Below are 26,590 nucleotides of genomic sequence, written 5' to 3'. Positions count from 1 at the left end.
CATTGACTGCACCTTGTCCTGTGACCCACCGACTGCTGCACCTTGTCTTGTTTGTGAGTCTTTCCTTTCTTTCTGTTACTGTAGCAAATTTTTTTGTTTTTTGTTTTTTTATTGTCATACAAAACAAAACATAGAGACATCATTCCCTTTGTTTTGATTGTTTGCAAAGAAATCAACAGATGAGGCATCCAAGGCATGGGCTGCACAATGTGGCCTTTCCCAGGCTTTGTTTATTTTTTTTACTTCCCTTTTTTCTCATGTTTTCTTTTTGGGGAAAAAGGACAGAGAAGGCGTGTTGGCTGGCTGGATAGAGAAGTCGTGTTGTGATAGTTTTTTTTTTTTCTCTTTAACGGGTCGTGTCGGATATTCGTGATTTGTAACGGGTCATGTTTGGGTCTATTATTTGTCACCCGTCATGTCGTGTTAACCCGTTAACTTAACAGGTTGACACGAACATGACCCGAAACCCGTTAACACAACCCGTTTGCCAGGTTTAGTTTGTATGCAAACCACACCAAGCCCTCTTCCAAAAGAAAATGTGGTTGTCTCATCTTCATTTCTTTTTGTGCTGTAGTGAGCCTCTATCCACAACAAAACACAAAGCTTCTTTTATTTTGATTATTTGTACACAGCACCAGATGAGATTCAAGAAAAAGTGGGTTGTACGTGGCCTCTCCTCCAAATTTTTTTCTGTTTGTGGACTTCCCATTTCCAAATGGGTCTGTTGCTAATGAGTCTATTTAACTTGGGATTCCATGGCTGTCCTCCCTCCTTTGTTTTGACAGTTTTACACAAACACCAAACTAGGAAGAGTTGGCTATGCAACGAGACCAGCTCCTTCAAACCTTTTTTTCTTTTTCTTTTTTCTTTTTTGGTTCTATATGTATGCAAGAAGCTGATTTATTTTTCCGGAGAAGGACGTACACAGAAAAGATTAATTTTTCTAACAGAGAGGGAGAAAGTTGATCAGATTCTCCAAAAGCATAGGTATAGCCATTTTTTTATTTGCATCTGCGAACCCATTTCGTTTGCTAATTGTCATGGATCTTTGAACCCATTTTTCTTTTCTTTTTTTATTTTATCTACAAAGGTTCTGGGTTTCTCACCCATATGGACTTTTACATCCAAATAATTTCGGGGTTCCTCACCTATGGATTTTTATCCAAATGATTTCGGGGTTTCTCACCCATGGATTTGCATCCAAGTAATTTCTGGGTTTCTCAACCATGGATTTGTGACATGCTATGTCCAACATAGAAAAGAAAATAGAGATGACAATATACCTGTCACAATTTTTCTCTTCTTTTCACTGCTCTAATTTCTCCAGCAAACTTTTTTAATCTGTCCTTAACATCCTGACTGTTCTAGTTATTATTCTTAGCACGGCAGAACACAACAATACCAAACTGTCTCTCAAAAGGACCCTATGTAGCTTTGGCTCTTGGGTATTCGACCGGCGCTGAGTGTTAGCTAGAGAGAGAGGCAAGCCCAAACCAAAGATGCTGAAAAGCAAAATCCAAAGCCTGGAAAGGATTTCATCGTCGTCGTCAGTTGTCTTCAAGATTTTGAAGAGTCGTAATATTGCTACTACTACTGGTAGTAGCAGCAGCAATGGAGTTCCAAAAGAGAAGGTAGATTGCGTGGTGATAGGGGCAGGTGTGGTGGGATTAGCAGTAGCGAGAGAGCTTACTTTAAAGGGCAGAGAGGTGTTGGTGTTAGAATCAGCTTCCACCTTCGGCACTGGCATCAGTTCCCGCAACAGCGAGGTCATCCATGCCGGCATCTACTATCCTCCCAATTCTCTCAAGGTCTCCTCTCTCTCTCTCTCTCTCTCTCTCTCTCTCTCCTTTCACTTTGTTTCTCAAAGAATTGTTCTTACAACTTTTATTAAGACTGTGTTACCCAAGAAAAACAAAAATGAAGAACATAATTTGGAAAGTACCCACTTCCCAATTCTCAAAATGAATGTTGGAACTACAAATTTTAGAAAGAAACAAATGTTGTAACTTCAATGCATTTTGCAGGCAATCTTATGTGTAAGAGGAAGAGAATTGCTTTACAAATATTGCTCTGAACACAATATCCCTCATAACCAAATTGGTAAACTTATAGTAGCAACAGGATCTTCAGAGATTCCACAGTTGCATAATCTAATGAATAACGGGATAAAAAATGGGGTTGGTGGTTTGGTTATGATGGAAGGTTCAGAAGCTACGAGGATGGAACCCGAATTGCGATGCTTGAAAGCCTTACTATCACCAGTTTCTGGGATTGTTGATACACATTCCTTGATGCTGTCTTTGGTGGTATGCATTTTCGTCTTTCTCGTTTCATAAATTAATATAATTAGGATCAAATACATGCTTCAAATATTATATCAGTATTTATTATGGAGAGCTCAGCTAACATTGGATTTTATCAATTTGTCCCTATAGAGTTAGAACTGCTTACTGACAGAGATATCACCCACATGTGGACCCAGGGTGAAGCTGAAAATCATGGCGCAACCTTCTCCTATAATACTACAGTTATTGGTGGCCATATTGAAGAAAATCGCCTAAGCCTTCATATTTCTGAAACCAAACACCTTGAAAATTGGAATGGAAAATTTCCATTGCAACCAGAGATGGTACTCATTCCTAAGCTTGTAGTAAACTCTGCTGGCTTGAGTGCCCCTGTCCTTGCAAAGCGATTTGATGGCCTCCGTAGTGCAGTTATTCCTCCTACCTATTATGCTCGCGGGTGCTACTTCACGCTATCAAATACTACAATATGTCCTTTCAAACATTTGATTTATCCTATACCAGAGGATGGTGGCCTTGGTGTGCATGTTACTCTGGATTTGAATGGTCAGGTCAAGTTTGGCCCCAATGTAGAATGGATTGATGGTATTGATGACGTTTCAAGCTTCCTAAACAAGTAATATTTTCTTTAACTCTTTGTCCGTTATACATAGTGTGTAGTACTTTCTGCATTGTCAATTAAGTCATTGGTTTAAGAACTCGTCAACTCAGTGCAGAAGTTCCTACGCATGCTTGCACCGAAGAACACATGCCTTCAGTTTTTTTTTTTTGGTTATAAATAATATATTATATAGGTTTCCATTGTGCATCCAATTCTGCCATCTTGCATAAGTTGTGTTTCTTTAGACCATGCATTTGATACTAATCTTACTGCCTGAGTTAATGATCAAATGGAGGTCCTATTCACTTTTGCTGATGGGTTGTAAATTAATATGCCCTTATTCTTGTAAAGTGTTTTGCATTTGTCATTGCAGATATATGATCATATGTTTGTTAAGATGCTTTTAGGGTAAAATCTTAGATGACCTGATTGGGATGCATGTGATGTTATTGAATAATGATTTGTTGTGATTTGTTTTTTTCTTACATCCGGAGTAAATTTATAATAACAATTATATACCATACTGATGATGCAAAAGTTTTAAGTCATCAGAACAGTCATAAAAGTTTGGTGTGGGTGGTATTAGCACTGCTATATATTTTAGATGCTATTTATGCACAAAGGAGAGGCATTATTTATAATGCATGTCAACCAAGTGCTTGTGCATCTACCCAATAAGAAAGCTAATTCAGTTATTGTCCTCATTTATTTAACCTTGGTTTCTTTCTTTGGTGTACCTGTATAATAACTGTGATGTTGAACATTTTTTTAAAAACATGACAAGGCCTTGTTTCCAGGTTTGACTATTCTGTATGTACGAATCGTGCAAAGCTATTTTACCCAGAGATAAGGAAGTACTACCCAAATCTAAAAGATGGGTCTCTCGAGCCAGGTTATGCAGGGATTCGACCAAAGGTTTCAGGTCCTCGACAGTCTCCAGTTGATTTTGTGATACAGGTTATTTCTTGCATATTGTTCTTATGCCTGAACCTGAAATGTTAGGTCAGAATTTTTTTGTTGACACATCTATCATGAGAATTATGATTGTGGCCAGAATACATGAGCATGTATAGCAATAGATCTACCGTTGTATTCCTCACATACTTCCCTCTTTATATCTTATTAACCAATCAGGAGTGCCTAATAATGGTTTTGGCAATGAGCCAAGCGGATTTGTACACAAAATGTTGTCATTGAATCCTAAATCTTGCTGCTGTAGCAGCTTTTAGCTCAAATTGGCCTATATAAATGGTTAGTTTTACTTTCTAAAACTCACTGTACTATGGTGAGCTGTCACTCCTTTTTTTCGGGTTCTTTGTTGCTTGCGTGGCAATGCTGTACTCGGAATCAATCAACCCCTATCCATCCTTAACACCTCAGACGGAGTCCAGGTGGGATTCGTTAACATTTTTCAGTTACCATGAAACAAAATAGAGCAAAATAAAGCAAGATCCATATAATTCTCTTCTTCTTCTTTTTTTTTTTTTCCTTATAGAAGAAACATTAGGATATGAGCTAGTGTACACATCATCTTCTACTTATATAGGATGAACCCATATAGTTATCATCCAGTGGTTCTTTCAGTAACCATTTCTCCTGTTCCATTTAATCTATGAACATTAAGTGTCGTGTAGGATGCTGAAGATGCTACTTTGCAAAGACGAACAGTTTGGATTTTGAATATACATAAAACTAAAAAGTTCCATCCATAATTTGGATTTGGAGTGACTTCCAAATTGATTGAACATTATAAAAAGTTGATAGAACTCTCTGTCTCTGTCTCTGTCTGTGTGTGTGTGTGTGTGTGTGTGTGTGTGTCTCTCTCTCTCTCTCTCTCTCTCTCTCTCTCTCTCTCTCAGTGTGGTCACTCAAACCTCAAACAAAATAGATTTTACCACACTTTGAGAAATTATTGGGTGTGATGCAGATTATATGGAGACATTTCATTAAAGTTTAATTTGTTGATATTGGATCCATATTATGCAGGGGTTTGTTGAAACATATATATGGGTACCAACGTGTTGAACACACTATGTTCTCTCTTTTGTCCTATGTGCTGCCCAAACAGAGCTGTAGACTGTAGTAACCTCATGTTGGAAAGAAAGAAAAAGAATGTAAGATCTGATTTCTAAAGCATGACAGAAACTTTTTGAAAACCTAGATTTTGAACAACATGTTAGACTTCCCATGAGCATTTTGTTTCTAGTGTAAGATCTGGTTTCTAAGGCATAGATTTTGAATAACATATTAGACTTCCCAGAACCATTTTGTTTCTAAGTCAGACAACACCAGTAAAGCCCTAACCTGTAATATTAGTTTTGACTCTTTATATTCTTGATAAGCTTTTTATATCATATTCTTTTTCATTTCTAGGTACTATGCTTTTTGAAATATAAGATGACATTGAAATTTACCCAAACAAGGATGCGCTGTGTATTCGGACTGCTTTTTGTTCTGTGCTATTTCAATAGAGTTTAAACTTTGATAGACATGCATGACAAGCCATATTTAAAGTGATAATTGAAACTCAAATATTACTATTATATTGGATATATAGTTGATATAGTTCTATTGATACTTTTCACAACTATGGGCTCTATGGAGATTGGATTTTGTTTGCTATTTCCTGAACTATTAGTATTTGACAAATACGACCTCATTATGAATTCATATGTGCAGGGCGAGGACATTCATGGGATAACTGGCCTTGTTAACCTTTTTGGTATTGAGTCACCTGGTTTAACTTCAAGCATGGGAGTTGCAGAACACATAGCAACCAGATTCTTCAGATGTTAAGGAACCCTCTTTGTGCTATATATTATGATTTGAAAATTGCTGATGAATGTTCCAGAATGGGCTAATCTGTTACAACTTGATCCACTGTTAAGGTAATGGTCTTTCTGCTTCAAATGAACTTCTAGTTAGATAAAAAAACAAAATTTAGAAAGGAAGGCAAAAAGCTTCAAAGTGGAACTATAACTAGTTTTACTTTTTTTTAAAATAACTTGTTGAAAAATCATGGAGCTGAAGATAATTTTGTGTCAGTCAATGCCTTGCTACTGACCTCCTAGATACCATTTGCAGCCTTAGCGCATGAGTCTTTCATCCAGGTACTAAAGTGAAAATTACCTCAGCTTGCTGATATGGTATAATAAGCCAATACTACGACAACAGTTGTGCTTGTAAAATGCATCTCATGAAAATGATTAAAGTTTGAATTTTCACAGAAAAAATATCCTCTTCTCTTCTCTGTGTCCCTCCCATCTCTCCCTCTTCCTCCGAACACACTTCCAAGTCTCATCCTGTCTCTTCTTGTCTCTCCTCCAAACACTCTGTCACACGTCTTTGTCTCAAATTTACGAATCCCTCACCTTATCTGGCGACTCTTATTACCACAAGGTGCTTCTTCCTTCCTTCCCTTTGTTTATTTTTTTTAATTTTCATTTTAAGCAGGTTTTGTATATGTGGTTGCTTTTTTGCCTCTGCGTGTTTGTTTTATGTATCTCATATTTGGTTTTATTCAATTTGCGGTTTCATTTTCATGTTCTGACTAACCTGTTTGGGTTTCATCTTGTGTATATATGACTACATTTCATTGTCATGTTTGTATTTTTTATAATTTCTTCATTTTTTGGGGGTTTGTAAGAATACGGCCTCATGCATTTCATGATTGGTGTTCTCATTGTCTAACTGATCGGATTTCTTTCTTTTTGGTTTGCCTTTTGTTTTTGTTTTTTTTTTTTGTTTCCTTCTTTTACGTGCATGCATCTTATTGCGAAACCGATTTGGTTTTGTAAAGTTGGTGGTTTGGGTTCTCATTGTGGAACGGATTGGTTTTCCCAAACCACCAGACAGCCCTTTTTTATCCCTTTTGGATTCCCATAGTAGGTGTTAACGACTCCATTCTGAACAATGAGCCTCATTCCTTTCCAGTGATTTTCTGGCAGTGTCTGCAACATCCAGTGTAATAATTAAAGATTATAAACTTATTTCACCAAATATGGGTTCCTTCACAAGACTATCTCAGTAACTTTACCATGAAAATGTAATCATCTTGCATAAAAGGCTGTTTATTATTTTCTTCACTATGTTCCCGGGAAGCTATTTATTATTTGCTTGCATTGACATGATACTTCCTGATAACATATGCTTAAACAAGGTGTTTAAATAAGACCGATTTCTTCTTTATGGGAAGTCCTTAGAAATGGGTAGATTAACTTTTTGTTATTATAGTTTGTTCCTTCTTTTTTTTAAAAAAAAAAATTACGTATCAATGTAATGTGAAATGTTTTTTTTTATCTCGAAACCTCTCTCTCTTCTTCTTTCTCTCTGCCAGTCTCGAACCTAAGACCTAATGCGTTTTTGCTTGTAGCATTAATCCAACAGGCTACTGGAGACCGGCTGTAATGTGAAATGTCTTTGTTTTTCAACTTAGTAGCAAATTGTGAATTTTACTCATTCAGAGATTAATGTACTAAATACTTATGTTTCTTGATTAGCAAATTTAACATGTTCACCCTTCTCTTTTTTCAAGTGTTTTTTTCCTAAATGTTGTCTTGTTATAATTTTGAGTTTTTCTTTTTTAGAAAGTTGAGAGAATCTTCACCACCATCATACTGAGTTGTGGCTACTGAAAAGTTCAGGTGACCTTCCTCTACTGGCAGCGGCGGCTGCTTTAGTTCTTGGGTGTGATTTTAGGGTTTGTGTCTTAAGGTTTTTTGTTGTATTGAGCCTAAATAATCTGTTTTATGGTTGGCCTTTTATTTTGTTTGGTTGTGCTTTTATTTTATTGTTCTATTTGTTGTATTGGGCTTGTTTGCAACTTGGTAAGGTAATGAAATCTTCATTCCTTCAACCAAAAAAAAAAAAAAAAGGAGTTGATTTCGGAAGCCCAAGAACTTAAATGGAAGTACTAGAACTATAGGAGCTTGGGCACCATATACAAATTACAACACCTTTGCAAATACTAGAACAGTTTTGGATTTAAGAACTTTACATGCATGGAATGACGGGAATCAGGAATACTGAAGAGAATGAATTAACAGGTTTTGGGGTGAGCAATCCCTCCTTATCATTCTAGCTCTTGGTTTTTATTATTTTATTGGATTATACATTATAATGTAGAATTCTAAAATAATTCTAATATCCATTACAGATTAGTAAACATGCACGTGTAATAAAGATATTTACGTAGGACATAAGGTAGCGAGAAAGATGATCTCCTTACCTAATACAATTGTTATGATGAAAGTAATTTCTCATCTCACGATACACAAGAGCCTGGAAATACAAAGTACTAACACAATTTGTGATCAACTGTAGGTGGAAATGTGCTATAAACACAATTTGCAGTAAACATTATTGCCATTGAAGGAAATGTGCTCAATTTCAATGTTCACTTAAGCATCAAACTCAATATTACACTAATCTTAGCAACATACGCATATTAAAACGAAGTTTAGCTTATAAACAAACCTTCAATCAAGTATTTTATGACCTGTGCGTTGATTTTTTCCAAAACTCAATTCTATAAATAGAGAAAAAGAAATATGATTCTCTTGAAGCAACACCTCAATCAAATTACTAGAGGTCTACACTTCAATTACCTAGCCTCCTCACTCTCTTGGGGACCATGTGTTTTATTGGGCCTCTTCGGCCTTCTGGTTTAATTTGTCATCCAAAACCTAAGTTACAAGACCAATGGATCCAAATCCAATGGGCCTAGAACCCCAAATCTAATTTTAAGAACCAATGAAACTCCTACATTCAATAACTAATTCATCTTTATTAACTAATCAATTTTTATTTATTCTCTCTATTTAATTTACATATCTCAAACATATACGTGTGTGATCTATTAAGTTCTAATCGGCTAGGCATTGAAAGATTTGAACCATGAAAAACCTCGAAACTACGTCACTTATTATATTTTCTTCCAAGAAGCACGTGGATAATTGGAGTAAGTGGCGAAATCTCCCTCTTTAAGGAGATTCAAGCCTACTACGTTCTGGCAAAGCCCACAAACCGGTGTATAAGTATATCTCTTGACTTGTCCCCTCCAAGATACAATAGCCTAACTGAATCATTGTATTGTGTGACTCAAACCTATATGCAGAAACAAGATGAATTCAAAGCTTGACCATAAAAAAAAAACACCTTTCTTTTACTAGCAAATAATCACCATATGCAAAAGCCAAGAGTCTAAAATTTAAATGAAACGTTATAGTCAAGAATTGAGGTTGGATAAGCCGCAGCCAAGTTGGAAGTTGAAGATGAATGTGCTTGAGGTCTTGTGGAGGTTGAAGATGACTTTGCTTGAGAGTTTTGCATGTGAGTATAATTTTAAAAAAAAAATATTATTACTTTTCACTGGCTACCTTTCAGGACCGGTTTCACTTCATATTTCATAGATAATTTTAAAATTTGATGTATCCATACATTAATGTATTAGAGCATCTCCCAAATACCAAATATCAAATTTAAATTTGATGGCTGATGTGACAAATTGACATATTATAAAATTTTATTTTAAATATACAACCAAGATTTCAAATATACATTTTATTTTATTATTTTTAAAGGCAAGTGGGCTCGGTATTTAAGAGTAAAATATTAAATAGGGTTAAAAACTGTACATGGAAGAGGAGAGAACGAAGCGGGCTCAGCATTAAAATAATAATAATAAAGAAAAAGACGTTGTTGAGGTCCAAAAAAGTCCATGGTTGGGCCCAAATAAGTTTTCGGTCCAATACGATACTGTATTAAGAAAAGTCACATAGGTACACGAAGGCTCGTCATATACAAGTCATAATCTACGTGCCATGCTAAATAAATAATTTGTCAGGCCAAGGACTGAAATAATATTATAAAATACAAGCCCATGCTAAACTAAGTACCGTGTCCCTCTTCAAGTATGATAAAATTGAAGCATGCCAAGCAACATGCCACGCCAAGCAAGGAATTATTATTCCGCACCCAATCACGCCACAAGCTTAAGTGGGCCCTAAGCCACTCAAATTCCCGGGGCTTGCTTGAGTGCGTTGTGGTATGGATGGTAATAAATTGTCATGAGGCCAATTGATGGGCCGAGAAATGGAAGTCCCGGATTGCTTGGGAGCCTTGGGACTCAAGCCTATTTCATAGGGCCAAACATGTGGGTGAGCACAAGAGAGAAAAAGAATAGCCCGTCACTCCAAACAAAAATAGCCCAACCCTTGATAAAGTTAGCCCATTTATTTGATAGATCAACATTTTCTCTTAGAAGGCCCATACAATTAGGACAAAAAGGCAGTAAAACCAAACAAAGCCACGGGTGAAGATTGAAAGGCCATGTGTGCAAAGTTGCTGGGAGGCTCTAGCACATGGGAAGGAACAAGTTTCAAGCAAGAAACACCCAGCGAACCATGGGATGTTGGCGTGCAAAGTGGGAATCATCCTTCGAACCAGCATGTATACCCATTTCTTTCCTTCATCAGATCTGACCATGAAATAGGGGAGAAAAGAAAGGAAGGGGGATGACTGAAAATAGGAATTTTTCATCAGGGCAGCTACGGGAAAGAGACCTTGAGCTCCCAAAATCCCTGATTTTGTGCAAAGGAGCAGAGTAGATTTCACCTAAATAGGATGGTTGAAGGGATAAGGGGAGAAAGGAAGGAAAAGATTTGGCCAAATTAGATAGAAACCATTAGGGTTTCTTGGAAATAGATAGCTTCCAACAGCTATAAACGGGGCCTCTTCTACCCAACAAAAATCAACCACATCGGAGAGCAAGCTTCCTCTCTTACTCCCAAAATCCAGCAAATTCGTGCTCAGCCCATCATTTTTCCTTAGTTTTCCCTCTTGGCAAGCTGTTCTAACACTTGAAATAGTCTCTGTCAAGCCACAATTTTCTCTCTTTTTCCTCATGCTCAACCAAACATCACTACAAAATCCTTTCTCTCCTACCTTAATACCCCATCTTTCCCATAGGAACACTTAATTTTCTCTTCAGTGCTAAACTCATGACAACTTTGCTCCCATGCCACAAGCCTCTCATGCCAAGCTAATATTCTACCTGTAAGCACTAAGAATTCATCTGTAAGCAACCATTATTTTCGTTGGTGAAGGTAACCAAAGTGTTTTCTAAGGCTTTACTATCATTTCGAAACATTTTGGGGTCTGATCTTTAAACTCAGACACAAGGGGAAAATTTCAGCCATTTTGCTCTTTATGGGTAGCCCAGCCCATTTGTAGCTGCCGGAAGAAAAAAGCCCCTACAGATGTCTCAACATGTTGGTGTCATTTTTGAAAGCAAAAGTGAAGGACGTCAATCCACCTAGGATTTGGCATCACGATTAGAAGGCTTAAAATGTCTTTTTCTTGGGTTAAAACTTGCCACGTTGGAATTGGCATTTCGATTAGAGATGCTCTTCAAGAAGAACTCATTTTATAAACTTCTATAAAATTATAATTAAATACTCCCGAATTTTTAAATTTCTTTAAAATTTTTAAAATCATAATTAAATACAACCCTTCACTTTTCTCAAATGCCACTTCACCTGAAACTCTTTGGCAAGTTTTTTTTTTTATTTTTTTGCGATTTTTGATAAGTGACAAACATTTTTCATGATAATTTTTTTAGTTTATTTATTTATTTTTGTTTTTTTTGGCTTTCACATAGTTGGACAGTCCAAAATGACCAGAAGCTTTGTGGGTCGTGACCTGCCTTTTGACCTCAATTGTCTACATCGTCCAAACGCGCAGTTTACCATTTTGCAGGCCTCCAATAAAATTTTCTCCAACCAAGTCCAATGGCTGACAAGCTTTCTAGTTTCTAACCTGCCGAGAGAATAATATGATTGGTCTCATCGATTGAATTGTACCTGAAGCTTTCTTCTCAACCTCAATTTCTATCTGCAGGTGCGATTTCAATTTACAACTTCATCTCTCTTTCTTCTCTGCTAACGGTTTGTCTCAATTATCATGGAGATTCTTTGACTTTGCGAATTCTCTACCTTTTTGTATTTTGTTCACAAATTTTCACTCTTTCGCTCTTCCTTTTTGTGTCTCAGTGTGTATGTTCAGTGGATTTTCACCATGTATCATGCCAAGAAGTTTTCAACAGCAAGCTTAGTCCCTCACAAACCCCAGAGCTCTGAGGAGCTAGCAAACGTTGGGGTTGTCAGTGGTGGCTCTTCAGTGAAAAGCCCAACGCCTTCTGGGGGAAGTGGCAAGCAACGCCTGCGGTGGACTTCGGATCTCCATGACCGCTTCGTCGACGCCATTACGCAACTCGGTGGACCAGATAGTGGGTATTTTCTTTTCAGTAACGTAATTCTATTTGGTACTTTCTTTTTTAATTCTATTTTTTCACTGTAATTAATCCATCTCTGTTGTGTTTTTTCCCTTTAGCAGACATGGGTTCTTTTTCTTTCCCTGTTTTTGGGTCAGTTGTAGTTTTCCCGAGTATTTAGCTCTGTTAAGAATGTGATAAATGTATGTTTGATTGCTCACAGTGTCAGGTAATAGAATTACGAGAAAGCAATTTTCACATGTTTGAAATAGTTTAGTGGCCTTCCTACATTATCCCTGCCTTACAGTATCAGGAATTATAATTTTTTTTTTACTTTTTTTTTTTTTGGGGTAAACTAACTTTTACTTCATTAGTTCTGTTGTGTGGTGATCCTCTTTATTCTGAACCAAATAATTTAGAGGGATTTTTATTTCATAATTACTTGATTAGTGGCTGCATTTATGGTAGTTTCAATGAAGATGCTTGCGGAAATAAAGGCAGGATTTTATTGTATTTCCTATGTTTCCAAAACTTTTGTTCTTTGATTACGGATGACTTTTCTGTTTTAGAGAAACTCGTCTTCTAACTGAACTTTAGAATTGCTTCTCTCTCTCCCTCCCCCTTTCTTTTTCTGATGTTTATGAGTGGGGACCTATGCGGTTGAGATAGCTTTGGTTTGTTTTTTTAGCAGAATTTTTTTATTTCATCATTTTGGGTTTTTTTTTATATTTTATTTTATTTTTTTCCATTTCTGCCGTTGAGGTATGAGTGCTGATTTGAATAGCTGGAGTCTAGTGCCAAATCCTAGAAAATTTGATGATAAATTTCTTGTGGGTAAGGGTAGTTAAGGGAGATTCATTTAATCAGTTAGAGTCTAGTTAAAAGTCATAAAGAAATTGGTGCCTTGAGGAGGGGGTTCATGATTGGGAACTTGTTGTTTAGGAACATGCCTCTTATGTGTAGATAGTTGTGGAGAGTCCTCTTGAGAAGGATTCATTGTCATGTTCTATTGTTCATGGTAAGTGTGAAGTCATTTCTAGTGGTTAGGGCTCCAAAAAAGTGGATTGCCTTGGAAATTCTTCTCTCATAGCTATTCTTCTTTGTCTCAGAGGTCTAAAATGTGGCATGCTATCCTCGAATGAATATCTAACATGTCTATATATGGCCATGTGAAGATATCTTAGTTGTTCTTTAGAAACTCCATCAGCTGCCTATTTTCTTCTTCTGATAGTCGCACATCTGCGCTTTCTGGCTTAAATGGATACAGATTCTTTTCCACTAGTGGTTCTAAAGTGGGGATTTTGATTAGGCTCATGCCTGAACCATTTAGGTGGGTCCCCTTCTAGTTGTTTTGAAGGTTCATCTTGATTTTCCGGCTGTTTGGTACTGGCTGTCACAATACTGTGGCATTGTGCATCTCCGTTTTTCAGTTACATGGATGCAAAAGCTAAAACAACTAAGTAACTATTATTTGAGGCCGAGACCGGCCAGCCTTATTACCCTGCAAAATTGAGAGAACATTACTAGGAGGCTCAAACCAAAGTTAAAAGCCAACTCAACTTTCAAGGTCCAGCTTAGCCATAGTGTCAATGTACATGGGTCTCCTTTGATGTCAATGGTTTCTTGCCTGTCCCTGTAAAACCACTCATGATGACCTGGTGCAAGTTCGAAGGAATCCCTTCCATTTAATGTACCCTTTACTTTCCTATTCAAGTTATATGCAGACGGGCTTCTTCCAGTTTGAGCTCTGCTAAAAGTTATAAGGGGAAAGAGAGTCTACCAGTGTGAAGTCCACTATTGCCTTATCAACCCAAATAACCGGTAGAGTGACTCATCCATGGCATTCACTTCCTTCCAGCCAAAGCTGATCAATTTTCTTGGCTTGATTTAATATTCTACACCTTTAACCCTTTATTTCCGCAGCTGTCCCAAAAACTTTACATGTGCAAGTGTGACTACCAATGGCTCATGGTTTAAGAGGTGGATGCGTTCTACATCCTTATGTCTGAATTACGTTTGTTTTTCTCATTGCCATAACTTTTGTGCAAGGGTTTAGATCCTACAAATTCTTTTCATGATTTCTTGTTGTCTTTCTTGTCTTGTTCTTCTCTGAGCTTTCATTTCGTGATCCGGGCCAGGATTCTTGTAAATGACAGTTATAATCTGGGAAAAAAATTGGACTATTGATAGAACATTCTGTTTAGGTAACTTTGGTCACTTCATCAATTGTGCACGATTGGCCATGTGTGGAGGGAGCATCGCCCTGTTTGATCATGGTCTCCACTTTCCTCCTCAAGTTCCTGCACTTGTTAGTTGTCTGATGGATGTTAAGGAACAATGCTTACGTGTATCTTGCCGCTCTTGTGGCTTCCTCATAGGTGGCGATACTTGAAATAATATCCAAATTGTATTCGCATGTACGATTTTGCCAAGCACATGGTCTGATGGATCTCAGTAAAGGTTTCTTTAGGCTACTTGATCTTTCTGCTTTGTCTTTTGGTTTGTGCATGAGGATTGTGAAACCACTTCCCTGTTGATCTTACTCATTGCTTGGCTGTTGCCTCCTTAAGTCTTGTTGTCCAGGCCTAAGTGCTGATCCAACCCATGGCTAGTGTACAGCTTTCACATTTTCCTACCTAGGACATTCAAAGACAAATCAGCTCAGGAAATCCATCAGTTTCGTCTTCCCATTTCATGTTGGAGTTAGATGCTTTCTCCTTTTGCTTCTTCTTACATATGTACTTGGAGATGAATGCTTCATAGAGTTTGGTAAAATTTGGAATGGACCTCAATGGAAGATGTCTAAATTAAATTTAGTGTTGGTCCAAATAGATGCGAGAACACGTTGCACATCAGTGCATCCTCATCAGCTTCAGGCACCATTTGTAGTGAAAAAGGTAAACTTGCTCCGATGGATTTGTCTTACTTTGAATATTCAGAACTTAGAAGAAACACAAACATCTAAATTTTTTGGGCTTGCAAAACTCCTTGAGGCAATTCATCTTCTACTCCATTTGTAGAAGCTTGATCTTCCATTTAGTCTTCTTTCAGCTTATTGTTGCTTTGAGACCTTGCTCTGAGCCCACAGAAAATTGCGAATTTGTCTAGGTCCAATCATGTTGTCATGGATTTTGATAATTCAAACTGTTTGGTTCCAGCATTCAGCTTTCCAAGTCATTCTTGAAGGACTGCTCAATTATTATTTTTCTTTTTTTGTGCTTCTGGGGCGAGAATGGAGGTATATAAGACATTTATGTTCAATTTAGGGTTTACACAAAGCATTCAAAGTATTTTAACTGGCATATTTTATGCATAATAGTAGTTCAACTGTGATACCTTCATAAAGTCATTGAGTCAAATGATATCTTGCCTGAATGATCCTATGTTTCTACTAATAGATCGGTTTTGGTGGTTGAGCTGGTGTTGCCTTTTCCCTTGATGCTTCTTGAGTCTTTAGGCCACATTTCAGGTAGTCTGACCTGGGTGGACATTCTGTCTGTTATTTTATAATCCAATTTTTCAGTTTTTTTTAATTCCGTTGACATCATGTTTAATTCGGCGATATTCTCGTTTATTTGGTTCAGTCCAACTAGTATGTTTAGTCCAACTTGAGTAATAGGTTCACATGGAGAAGGATCTTGAGCAGTAGGTTGACATGTAGAAGACTACAAGCATTAGGGGCGTAAGCAACAGGTAGATCCAAAGAAGTATTTGGATTCAGGAACTGTACACATATTATCATTTTCCTTAAGTTTGGGAAGATGGAAGGTTGGATTCTCGACATTAAAATAAAACACCAACTCCCAAACTGACAATGTATAAACTCTAATAAGTATCTCAATATAATATGCTACAGTGGTGTTCTGTTTGCTATGAAATTTGTGCGTTGATAATGCTGTTGGTTGAAGTAGAAGTCCAATTGTGAATTGATTTCTGTTTGATCTTGGCCTTTAATTGATGCTAAGTGTTGAGATTCCTGTAAAAAAAACATGCTCAGGCATGGAAGAAAACTGTGCCTAGTATGAAGAAGAGCCAAGGAAGATTTGTTGAACAACTAATTCCTTTGTTTCTCCCCTCTGCTTTCACTCTTCTATCATATACTATAGGTAACCATCTATAGTGATAGTATGAGTCAACATATTAACTAATAACCTTGATCAAGCGACCTCTGAATTGGAATTACCAATTAGTACTGTAAGGGATATCCATGTGGATGGCTAACTGAATAACCAACCCTTATGAGGACTTTTACTTTGGACTAATGTGTTCTAACTTTTCACAGTACTTTCTTAAAGGACAGTCACTGTTGCATTCAGTTAGTTCATCTAGAGAAGTTCTGATTTTTGGTACTTTGAATCTTTTTCTCAGACTAGAGTGTAGTGTTTGGTGTTTTCTTGTAGCCCGATTTTGGATTCCATATCCACGATTTGTAATGTCTTTCGAGTTAATAAATCTATTTTTCTCTGCGTGCTGTTAGTTTTGTAAAATTATTCTGAGTGTTTGGTCTCATTCTTAATTCTGGTTAAGGATTTGATTTAAGCATTCATTTGTGGTTAGATTTTTCTAATGAACTGTGAGGTAGCTAATGGTACGTTCACGGGACAAAATGTAGTATCGGATTAAACCGTCCCAGTCCTTCATTAGAGGTGTGCAGTCTTTGGGACAAATCAGTCCCACAGCACAGGACTGGATGTTATTTTTTCCAGATCCAGTCTCACCCAAACTTGTGTTTATGATCATATCCATTACCTAATTAATATATTTCATTCTTTCCAATTTGCTTTAGGGGCAACACCTAAAGGTGTTCTGAGAGTGATGGGTGTTCCGGGACTAACTATTTATCATGTGAAAAGCCATTTACAGGTACAGCCACCTTGCTACACTATATTACCTACGTAGGAACATAAATGTTGCACATTTTTATGTTTTCAGTTTTTAATAGCGTTATTATTCTTTTATATAGAAGTATCGCCTTGCAAAGTACCTGCCAGAGTCTCCGGCTGATGGTAAGGGTCGTCTCCCTCCATCTATATATGTTATTTCAGCAATAGCAGACTTGTTTTTACAGTATGAAAATATGAATTTAAATTTGGAGAAGCACTTTGACTTATAGGTTCTAAAGACGAGAAGAAGGGTTCTGGAGACAGCCTTTCTTGCTCAGATTCTTCTCCGTGAGTACCTTTTTCCTTACCTTATATGATTATATGCACACTTTTTTTCTCGTCTTAAGCTTTCATGACCATTATCATCATATCTCTTTACTTGCATAGTCCTGTGTCTTATTATTATATTAAAGATATGCATCTAATTAGAACCTTTAAATTCTTCAGTGGAGTCCAAATTAATGAGGCATTGAGGATGCAGATGGAAGTTCAGAAGCGTCTTCATGAACAGCTTGAGGTAAGGTCTCTTGCCCTCACTTTGCCTTAAATTGCTGAAAGAGGAATATAGTCTGGCCTGAAAAATATTCTTGCACACAGGTCACTAGGATTTCAGATATATTGGAAGAAAAGCACATAGAAAGAAATTTGTTTTCTGATAGACCAGAAAAAAATTTATTCAAAAACTGAAAGGGAAACTTTAAATTTCTGCTAATAGTGATATTGAAAACGCTGCCGTGGCCTGGGTGGTAATATGGCAACTCTGGAGGCTAGCAACTGGTTAAGTAGTAATGGTTTGTAGGAGTGTTTTCGGAATATTTGTGGTGGGTTGAGTACTAGTGGGTTTTTCTTAAAAGATATTTTGTTGGGATGGGAAAGTTGGTGGGTGGATAATTGCAAATGTCCATGTTTTCTTCTGTTTTTTTTTTCACAGAACACATTATTGTGTTGCTTGTTCATTTCGAGTGTAGTGCATGATTCTGGAACTGTTCCTGGACCTGATCCTCGTAGTTTAGAACGCAGGCGCATTTAATATGGCGAAAGCTTTTGTCTGTTCTTGTGTATGCACTTTATTGTTATTGTTATTTGTCACTTTCTTCTGGTCTGTGCCTGTGCATTTTGATTGGCTATACTTGTGTTGGCTATATTAAAAGTTTACTAATATATTTGAATACAAATTCAGGTTCAAAGGCAGTTGCAGATGAGAATAGAAGCTCAGGGTAAATACTTGCAGAAGATCATTGAGGAGCAGGAGAAACTTGGTGGCGTTCTCAAAGGATCTGATGCATTGCCATCAGCGGAAGATAAGCAGAAGCCATCTCAGTTGGAGACAGCGGGCGATGCATCTGCCACGCCCTCATCTCCGCGAAAGAAACAAAGGGTGGATGATGGGTTGCCAGATGGTTGCACCACATCTAATGTGCCTCCAAAAGCTGACCAAAAGAATGAATTTGTGGGTCAGTGGGATCGAGACTTGTATGGAAGTGATGGTGGATTTGGATTCAACTTGCAAACAGAGTTTAAAGAGAGAGATGGTGATGCTGCACAGAAAGCGCCAATGGAGTTAGATCCCTTGTGTGGTTCAAAACAATAGGAGTCCGAAATGTCGGTAGTATTTCATGAATCTTGTGCGAGTAATTAGAAATCATGTTATGTATACCACATAAATAGACATGCAATCCATTTGTAATTATACAATGCATGATTTTCCCCCTTTTTAGTGTATAAGTAGCATGTAATTTCCAACTCCCCATAAATGCTATGCGATGGATTTTGCATGTACTTTTGGCATCTTAAATCTATTTATTTCGCTTTTTATTTTTTGTGATAAATTTATTTTGCTTGTTAGTTTAAGTTTTCAATGCTTCAATGCTTAATAATGGATCAACCTCGTACAACACCTGGCTTCTCATGAACGCAGTTCCAACTATCCTGCTTCATTAACGTCTCTTCATTCACCGGGTGCTTTAGAAATTAACTTTACAAAGAATTTATTTATATTTTTTTGATACTAATAGCCCCAAGTCCCAAGTCTCCCAACAATCGTACTGAATCTACTGAAATGACACCAACCTCCAAGATAGGGGTAAGACGTAGAGTGCTTGGTAATCCTCCAAAGAAACTCAACGACAGAGGACTGTTGGAACTTGGATTAGAATTGATACATACCTTCTAGGATCCATTTTGTTCCGGGAGCATTTTTGCTTACCACTTTAACCCAATGTATATTCTCACCACTCTCTTAAAAACTCGTGGAATGAGAAAATATGAACAAATTGATGGGTGGAATTGGATTACTGCAATTCAATTGTGAAATTTTTTGTATAGCAATAGCCTGTGTGTTCACTATGCCACCTAGCTTTTTATATGATTAACTGGGTCTCTGATGGGTTAATTTTTCATTCAATATGTGCAAAGTTGAGACTCTTGTGTTAATTGAACAGTGTGGACTGCTTTCTAGCTTGTAATTGACTTGTTTTTTAGTTTCTGTTATGCTTATTGTGCTAGGAAAACCTTGTTAATTTATTGTGTAACACTAGTTGCTTGTACTGCATTTTGTTCGAATAATATTTCAGTAGTATGTCAGGAAGTTAGTAGTTATTATTTGTTATTTTTATAACTGTGATTTCATTTGCTGGGAATTAATGCCCAGCTAAGCTATCTATGTATTAATGGTGTCATAATCAGATAACCCAAACGCTTGCTTGTGCAGACGATATGATTCAGCATCAATGTAAGATGTGTTCGAAGCAGGATCACCCGTCTGCATTTTGCCCGTACACCAATTATGTCCCAAAGGGTGCAAAAGTTTTCCTCTTCTTACTAGGTTTTGTTTTAATTTCCTATGTCAATTAGGTTTACTATATTATAGTATAATAGGCTATCAAGAGACTCTTGTAGGGAGTTTTTGTTGATGAATATAATTTTGTAGGGAGTTTAGGGTTAAGTCTATAGAGTTTTTATTGGGATTTTGCCCTAGAACTCAATATTATCTTTATGTTCAAACTTCGATTCTACCGCTGCCCTGTATCAGTGTTGGACTTGTGGTACTTCTTCTGAGCACAGCACTCAAGACAGCCGGATTGAAAAGAGGATGTTAGTCGGATCGAGCCAGACCGAGCCCCAGATAAGACCTCTTCAACAAGTCTGCAACACAGAGTCCAGCCGGGGCGAGACCCCGCCCGCACCGATTCGAAAAAAGGTCTGCAACACAGAGCCCATCCGGGCGTGAACCGGATTGAGAGACGATACGGATTAAGGATGGGTATTTCGCATGGGAACCTTTGGACAGTGGTGATGACAGTGACGAAGGTGAGGGAGGATGACTATTGTAGTTTAATGGCTGCTAGAAAGGAAGAAAAGGAAATAACGAGACGTCTTAGAGAATCCAAGCAAACCACTGGTAATTAATTTAATTACCCAAAAGATTTTGATTTTATTTTTTATATATATTTGGGATCGGAAACAAGGTTTTCGAAGGGAATTTCTATTCCAATTCCTAACCCAAATAATCGGAATTTCAATATCCTGTTTCAATTTTGGAATTTCATAACTAATTTTTGTGTATTTATTTAACAACGGAAGCACAAACCAGTAATAAACCAAGAAAGGGACAATGATTTTATGTCTACAAAGGTATGGTAATGGTATTGTCTCATCAAAGTTGGATCTAGTATTGTAAAATTCACTGCCCTAGTAATGTGGACAAATCTGCTATGTTTTTTTTTCTTTGTTTTTGGGGCCAAGGACTCACATGTTTTTAAAAGACCCACAAATTTCATTCAAAAATTATGAAAACCCTCCATCCCATAAAATACTCTAAAATCCTAAACCCCAACCCCGTAATTTCAGCTCAAACAAACTAAATAACAATAGCTTATGCCCTAGTAATGTGCATAAGCTGTTAGAATTTAGTCCCATTTTACTAATTTGAAACCCAGAAAACTCGCCCCAATCGTGTCAAACATCAGTGGCTTCTACTTTTTTGTTGCTCTCCTCTTCTTCTCTGGTTTTCTCCGGTGTTCATTTTTTTGGGTTGTATGAACTCAGGGAAATTTTCCAAGTCAGTCTTCTTAAGGTGTACTCAATTGCTCGATTACTCAGTTCTTCATAGGTATACTCTAATTGTTTATTCTTCTTTTTTTTCTTAATTTGCTCGATTATTGGTATACTTAATTTACTCATTCCCTTATCTCCGGTTGTCTACACTTCTTTAATGACAGTTTTTTTTTCTCAATTCTTTCAGATGTAGAATTGCACATGGTATATGTGGAACTATTATTTGATGAATTGCCTATCAATGAACCAAAATGTTTAGGAGTTGTTTGGTAGTCCTCGTTGGACTGGAATCATTAAACAATATTTGTAGTATACGTGAGATTTTGTTGTTTTCACAAGGCTGTTTTTATCATGTGATTAGATCATATGGGAAACTGTAGTTTGTTTGGTGTTTCGCTTTATGATGATAATGAAAACCAATGACCACAACATTACAATAGGACTATATGTATCTGTAGGAACTTGGTTCCTATGCCCTTCATCATACTTTACTTGAAGAGATTTGCATCTTTTCTTGCTGGAAAGAACAAGGCCGCAACTCGGTTCCTTGATATACTGTTTGTGAGAGCCAAAGAGAAAGCTGGCCCTGTAGAGGAGTTCCAATGGCTTGGTCTGATGTTGTTTGTGGCTGTGCCTTTCCCTGGAACAGGAGAATGGACAGGAGCCATCATAGCTTCCATTCTTGATATGTCATTCTGGGCAGCAGTGTCTGCAAATTTCTTTGGTGTTGTGTTGGCTGGGCTTCTAGTAAATTTGCTGGTGAACCTTGTTCTCAAATATGCAATTATCACTGGTATTATCCTCTTCATTATATCCACATTCATGTGGAGCATCCTTCGGAATCTTAGGAAGTCTTTAAGCTCATCAAGCTGATATGACATTGGAAATTCTTAAAGTAATCCAATCCCTCACAAGGGTTAGCGGATGATCCTTGAATTTTGAGATTGTATGATCCTTGAAGGGTGGTGGGGTGTGTGTATAAATAGATGTACTAGGGTTAAATATTAAGTTGAATGACATTTTTTGTCTTTTTAATCAATAATAAAACTGACAGCTTAATAATTTAAGTATTGGGGTGAACAAAGAGAAGTGCGGGGTTTAAATAGAAAATCTCAATAAAAAAGGACAGGACGTTAACTTTGCTATTAGTTGGGTTAGGGCATTTTTTATTTATTTTTTAATTATGAGTAAATTGAGTTTTTGTTTTAAGAATGATGTGTCAATTTTTTAGTCCCTTAGATTAAATTTTAATGAAATGACGTTCAGAGGATAAAAATCAGGCATATTTTAGCAAAGAAAATCAAAGCAAAAGATGCAGATTCCTTTTAATGACCCAACCCTAACATTGTCACCTCCAAGCCACCAACTTCCTCAACTAAACCCGAATATACCTTGATTTAATATTTAAAAAATGTATATAATATTTTATGATTTTTTTTAATGAATAATATACCTACTATATATTATCATTTAATGTTGATCGTTTCTGATTTGGTTTCTTCTTTTTTGCGTGAGTTTTTTTGGTAACTCATTTATTCACTTAATCTATTCCAATTTTCATTAACTTTAAATTCTTAGTATCCATTTTCAATTTGAAAATTTTAAACAATTTTCAATTACAAAATAATGTTCCCATATTTTCTATAAATACTGTACATTTTTTATATATACTATATTTGCTGTAAATATTGTACCATTATCATAAAAGGAGCCATGTTACTTCTTTGGAATAAATGACAATATGTTGTAAAGTATAAAGTAGTGGAGTCCACTTACTATTTGTTTGTAGACTTTGGTGCATGAGTTTATTGCAGATTCACGGGTGTCATTCACCTTTTCCTATAAAAGGCTTCTCTCTTATGCAAATAAGAGACACTACGATCAGAGAGATAGAAGAGAAGGAAGAAAGAGGGTGAGTGAGTGGAGAGGAAAGAGAGCAGAGAGAAATTCTCCTAGAGAGAAAATTCAGTGAGCCACACATATTGTAAACACTAAAGTTGTAGCCCTATTATTTTATATAGTGAAAAGTTACTGCTGCTGCTCTCCGAGGACGTAGGCATAGCCGAACCTCGTTAAATGCTGTGTCTCATCTACTTTACGTGCAGCTCAATATTCGCACATATCCCAGTTCATTTTATAACACGTTATCAGCACGAAAAGCTCTCAACGTGGGATATGTTTTGATGAACCCAGGAGATAAGCACTCCGTTTTCTTTATATTGTTTATTTATTATTATTACTATTCATCATGCTCAACATACCTATCCCTTCATAGATCCTGAGTTTGACTGCATCTATTATGGCCCATCAGATAAGTAGTTCCTCAAGTATGCTCTGGAGGCCGACTCTTATGACTTGCCCAGGTTTGATGGTTTGAATTTTATAAGGGGGTGGCAGGGAAAGAAGATAATGTTTGTGGATGTAGATGCCCAAAGCTTTTTTCACAAAGATAGCTGCACATGCCCACCAAGTTAGATTCCAAATTGCTTTAGGTGTAGGTCACTCAAGTGTTGGCACCTACTTCATCTTTTTATCTCTAGCCTTTTGACAAAGTGGCATGTGCCATCATTTCCCCATTTGAAAAGCCCCCGTATGACAAATAAGGAAGCTAGCAAATAAGCTCCCTATCTTTTCAATTATTATTATTTTATACTATTTAATATCAATATTGGTGCATGTGTGTGCAGATTACAGGAGAAAAACATTCGATTTGGGGAGACAAGCGTGCTATCTTCCACAAACGATAACAATATAATATAATATTATCTGATCGTGGTGTTGATAATAACCCACCAACAATTGCCTTTAATTTATATATACAATAATTCTATTATTAGCTTTAATGGACGGTTTCACCTTCTATATTTTTAGTGGTGGTTTTTATCCCCACAGCTATTTTATTTACTGTATGGTGCAAGTTCATTACCCATACAATTTATTTACTGTATAATGTAGGTTTATTATTCATACAACAGTATTTATTTAAAAGGGTGGTGCGGGTTTATCGTCCACGCCTTTACTTTTATTTAAATGTATGGAGCAGAATTAGTGCCCATACAAGCACGTTTACTTTATCATAAATTTACTTTTACTTAAAGTATGATGTGGAATTAACCCTCATACTTTATGAATTTACTTTACCGCACATTTAATTTTATTTAAAGTATGGTGCGGGATTAACGTCCATACATCAAGCAATTTAATTTATGAATTTATTTTACCGCACATTTACATTTATTTAAAGTATGGTGCGGTTTTATCGTCCATACCAGTAATTTATTTACCAGCAATTTATTTTATGGATTAATTGTGCTGTATGATGAGTTTTTATAGTATGCAGATCAGGACCAGAAGTTCCTTGATCCTCATCATACAATTACATCAGGACTTGAAGATTCTTGATGATGATATTGATATGAGAGCTGGCAGTCTCTCCGGTACTATACATGTAAACAAGAGATCGGACTTGAAGATCCTTGATCCTTGACATGTAAATAAGGACCTAGAGTTCTTTGATGATGCAACAGTACCGTATTGATTAAAAGTGCCGTACACATGAATAATAACTGTACTGGCAAATGTACTGCACATATGAATAGATATGTATTCATGACTTGATGAATAGTACTATACATATGAATAGTGACGTATGCATAAATATTGACCATTTTGGGTAAACCGTCACTATATACAAAAGGGAACCTGCAGTTTCTTAAACTCATGGATGAGCAATTAAATGAGATGCCAGAAGTTCCTCAAAATATGGACAATTATGTAAGGGCTTGAAGTCCCGAAATATGTACAGAAAATTGTAAAAATGTCCATACCATGAGAATATGTGATTTTGGCCCGAAGTTCAAAATCTAAGGGGATTGAATATCCATACCATGAGAATATGTGATTTTGGCCTGAAGTTCAAAATCTAACAGTGTTGAGAACCTAAAGTTCCAACAGTTAAATGGACAACCTTTGAGGTATTATTGCAAATTGTGGTACACCACATATTTCTTTGGCATAAGAGAATGATGAATTTAATAAAGTTCGATTATGTTATAATCGACACCTCAAGGAAGAAATATATTTTGTGAATTTCGGTTGTTAAAAATACACCGCGAAATAGATAATATCAGTATAAACTTCAAATGATGAATTGAGGCTCCCCACATATTTTGTTATATCTGGGCCGGAAGCCCATGGATCTAAATATATGAGAGATCCCGAACTTGAGGTTGTGGGTATATAGTAGTTAATGCTCTTCACTACTATATTGCGATATTATCGTGGCTTTTACTCAATCCATATTTCATGTCCATTTGAAAAGGGCAAATAAATTCTGAGTTTGTGTTTAGCCCAGGCCAAAAGTTCCGGGCTACCATGCGTTGAAATATGAAATTTGGGAGAGTCGATGTGGTTATTTGAACCTATAAGGCACAAGGTTCCAAACCGTCATTTTGAAAAGACGTAAAAACCACAGGTGTGCAAGTTTAAGAATGTGCGCAATTATTATAACAGGAAATGAGCATATAACAGATAGATTTTTTCCACCTGCAATGAAGGTGCAGCCCCTGTAAAATCTATAAAATTACATTATGTTCTGGAAGCCTCTGAAGGAAGAGGACGGCGCCGCTTAAGCTTAGCCATGAGCCTCTCGTGGTCTCCCAAAATTCTTTCATTTGAGACCTGCAGCATGTCTAGCCTTCTCAGTGTATCAACGGAGTACGAACTCACCAGTTTCAACAAGGCATTATTCTCTCCTTTAAGTTTCTCAACCTCATGTTGAGACTCATGAAGCATTCTTTGAAGAGACGAATTTTCAGTTGTTAGCTTCTGAACCTCGTTTGCTCTAGCACGCAAACGATCAGCCATGTTAGAAACAGAAGCAGCAATTTGAATGCTAAAAGCCATTGAGTCATCAATAGCCTCTTCCTCAGACCTCCCTGTTAACAATATTTCATCCATTGGAGTAATGAAATTCCTAGCTACTATGACAGCAGTAGCATCATTTATCATCACAGAATCATTAACTGTGAGATGACGATTTTGGGATACAAAGGATGGACGCCAAACTTTGGCGTCACTGGTTGTTGTGGGAGCATCATTTAAATTGAAATAATTTGGGCAGGAAGAAGATGATGCCATTTTAAGAAGGTTTAGAAGAAAGTCTTAGAAAAACTAAAGTTTCAGAAAATGAAGGAAGTTGAGTTGAAACGCAGTTGCTCCAATCAAGTTTTGCAAAGGCAATATCTATAGACGAAAATGTGGCAACATTTCCAGGATCCCAATATCTTCTCTGATCCCCATATTATCTTTTTCTTTCCCAGATTCCAAAACTTCACGCGGCCTCTAATAATGCCTGTCGGCACTTTCGGCGTTTTCAAGTATTATTTTCGTCAAAGCCGATCTTGCTTTACGGATTTCACGGAGCTACTTTTTCAAAAGTACCCCGAGAATCTCGCAATTTTCCTATGGTTAATTT

At 36.8% G+C, this 26,590-nt stretch overlaps 3 protein-coding genes across 6 annotated transcripts; all 3 read left to right on the top strand.

The window, feature by feature from the left end:
* The first annotated feature begins 498 nt into the window (after nucleotides 1-498).
* On the top strand, nucleotides 499-7,978 carry LOC117635016 (L-2-hydroxyglutarate dehydrogenase, mitochondrial). Of its 3 annotated transcripts, none has more exons than XM_034369337.1 (7): nucleotides 499-987; nucleotides 1,382-1,808; nucleotides 2,025-2,306; nucleotides 2,483-2,919; nucleotides 3,702-3,861; nucleotides 4,891-5,018; nucleotides 5,584-5,688. In XM_034369337.1, exons 2-6 carry the CDS (start codon nucleotides 1,500-1,502, stop codon nucleotides 4,927-4,929), a joined length of 1,227 nt encoding a protein of 408 aa, XP_034225228.1. In that variant the 5' UTR covers nucleotides 499-987; nucleotides 1,382-1,499; the 3' UTR covers nucleotides 4,930-5,018; nucleotides 5,584-5,688. The 3 variants fall into 3 exon arrangements, with proteins under 3 accessions (XP_034225228.1, XP_034225226.1, XP_034225227.1); XM_034369335.1 differs by lacking the exon at nucleotides 4,891-5,018 and adding an exon at nucleotides 7,491-7,978 and having other exon boundaries at nucleotides 501-987; nucleotides 5,584-5,792; XM_034369336.1 differs by lacking the exon at nucleotides 4,891-5,018 and adding an exon at nucleotides 7,491-7,978 and having other exon boundaries at nucleotides 501-987; nucleotides 1,369-1,808; nucleotides 5,584-5,792.
* Nucleotides 7,979-11,579: 3,601 nt separating this feature from the next.
* On the top strand, nucleotides 11,580-18,873 carry LOC117633883 (myb family transcription factor PHL7-like). 2 transcript variants are annotated; one of them, XM_034367714.1, is made up of 7 exons: nucleotides 11,580-11,802; nucleotides 11,968-12,190; nucleotides 16,962-17,038; nucleotides 17,139-17,181; nucleotides 17,289-17,346; nucleotides 17,506-17,575; nucleotides 18,239-18,873. In XM_034367714.1, the coding sequence occupies exons 2-7, from the start codon at nucleotides 11,980-11,982 to the stop codon at nucleotides 18,647-18,649; spliced, it is 870 nt and encodes a 289-aa protein (XP_034223605.1). In that variant the 5' UTR covers nucleotides 11,580-11,802; nucleotides 11,968-11,979; the 3' UTR covers nucleotides 18,650-18,873. The 2 variants fall into 2 exon arrangements, with proteins under 2 accessions (XP_034223605.1, XP_034223606.1); XM_034367715.1 differs by lacking the exon at nucleotides 11,580-11,802 and having other exon boundaries at nucleotides 12,024-12,194.
* Nucleotides 18,874-21,585: 2,712 nt separating this feature from the next.
* Nucleotides 21,586-21,987, top strand: LOC117635201. Its single transcript, XM_034369551.1, has one exon. It carries the CDS (start codon nucleotides 21,586-21,588, stop codon nucleotides 21,985-21,987), a length of 402 nt encoding a protein of 133 aa, XP_034225442.1.
* Nucleotides 21,988-26,590: the final 4,603 nt, after the last annotated feature.

This window comes from Prunus dulcis, chromosome 7 (assembly GCF_902201215.1).
Source record: "Prunus dulcis chromosome 7, ALMONDv2, whole genome shotgun sequence".
Taxonomy (NCBI): domain Eukaryota; kingdom Viridiplantae; phylum Streptophyta; class Magnoliopsida; order Rosales; family Rosaceae; genus Prunus; species Prunus dulcis.
This window is presented reverse-complemented; position numbering and strand designations above follow the sequence as displayed.

What these genes read in the sequence shown, in the direction of transcription:
- LOC117635016 (XM_034369335.1), top strand. Translation starts at nt 1,500, where the DNA reads ATGCTGAAAAGCAAAATCCAAAGCCTGGAAAGGATTTCATCGTCGTCG. An exon ending in GTTTCAAGCTTCCTAAACAA is followed by an intron (nt 2,920 to 3,701) that starts GTAATATTTTCT and finishes CCTTGTTTCCAG; the next exon opens with GTTTGACTATTCTGTATGTA. An exon ending in CAGTTGATTTTGTGATACAG is followed by an intron (nt 3,862 to 5,583) that starts GTTATTTCTTGC and finishes TCATATGTGCAG; the next exon opens with GGCGAGGACATTCATGGGAT.
- LOC117633883 (XM_034367714.1), top strand. Translation starts at nt 11,980, where the DNA reads ATGTATCATGCCAAGAAGTTTTCAACAGCAAGCTTAGTCCCTCACAAA. An exon ending in GCCAGAGTCTCCGGCTGATG is followed by an intron (nt 17,182 to 17,288) that starts GTAAGGGTCGTC and finishes TTTGACTTATAG; the next exon opens with GTTCTAAAGACGAGAAGAAG. An exon ending in GTCTTCATGAACAGCTTGAG is followed by an intron (nt 17,576 to 18,238) that starts GTAAGGTCTCTT and finishes ATACAAATTCAG; the next exon opens with GTTCAAAGGCAGTTGCAGAT.
- LOC117635201 (XM_034369551.1), top strand. Translation starts at nt 21,586, where the DNA reads ATGCCCTTCATCATACTTTACTTGAAGAGATTTGCATCTTTTCTTGCT.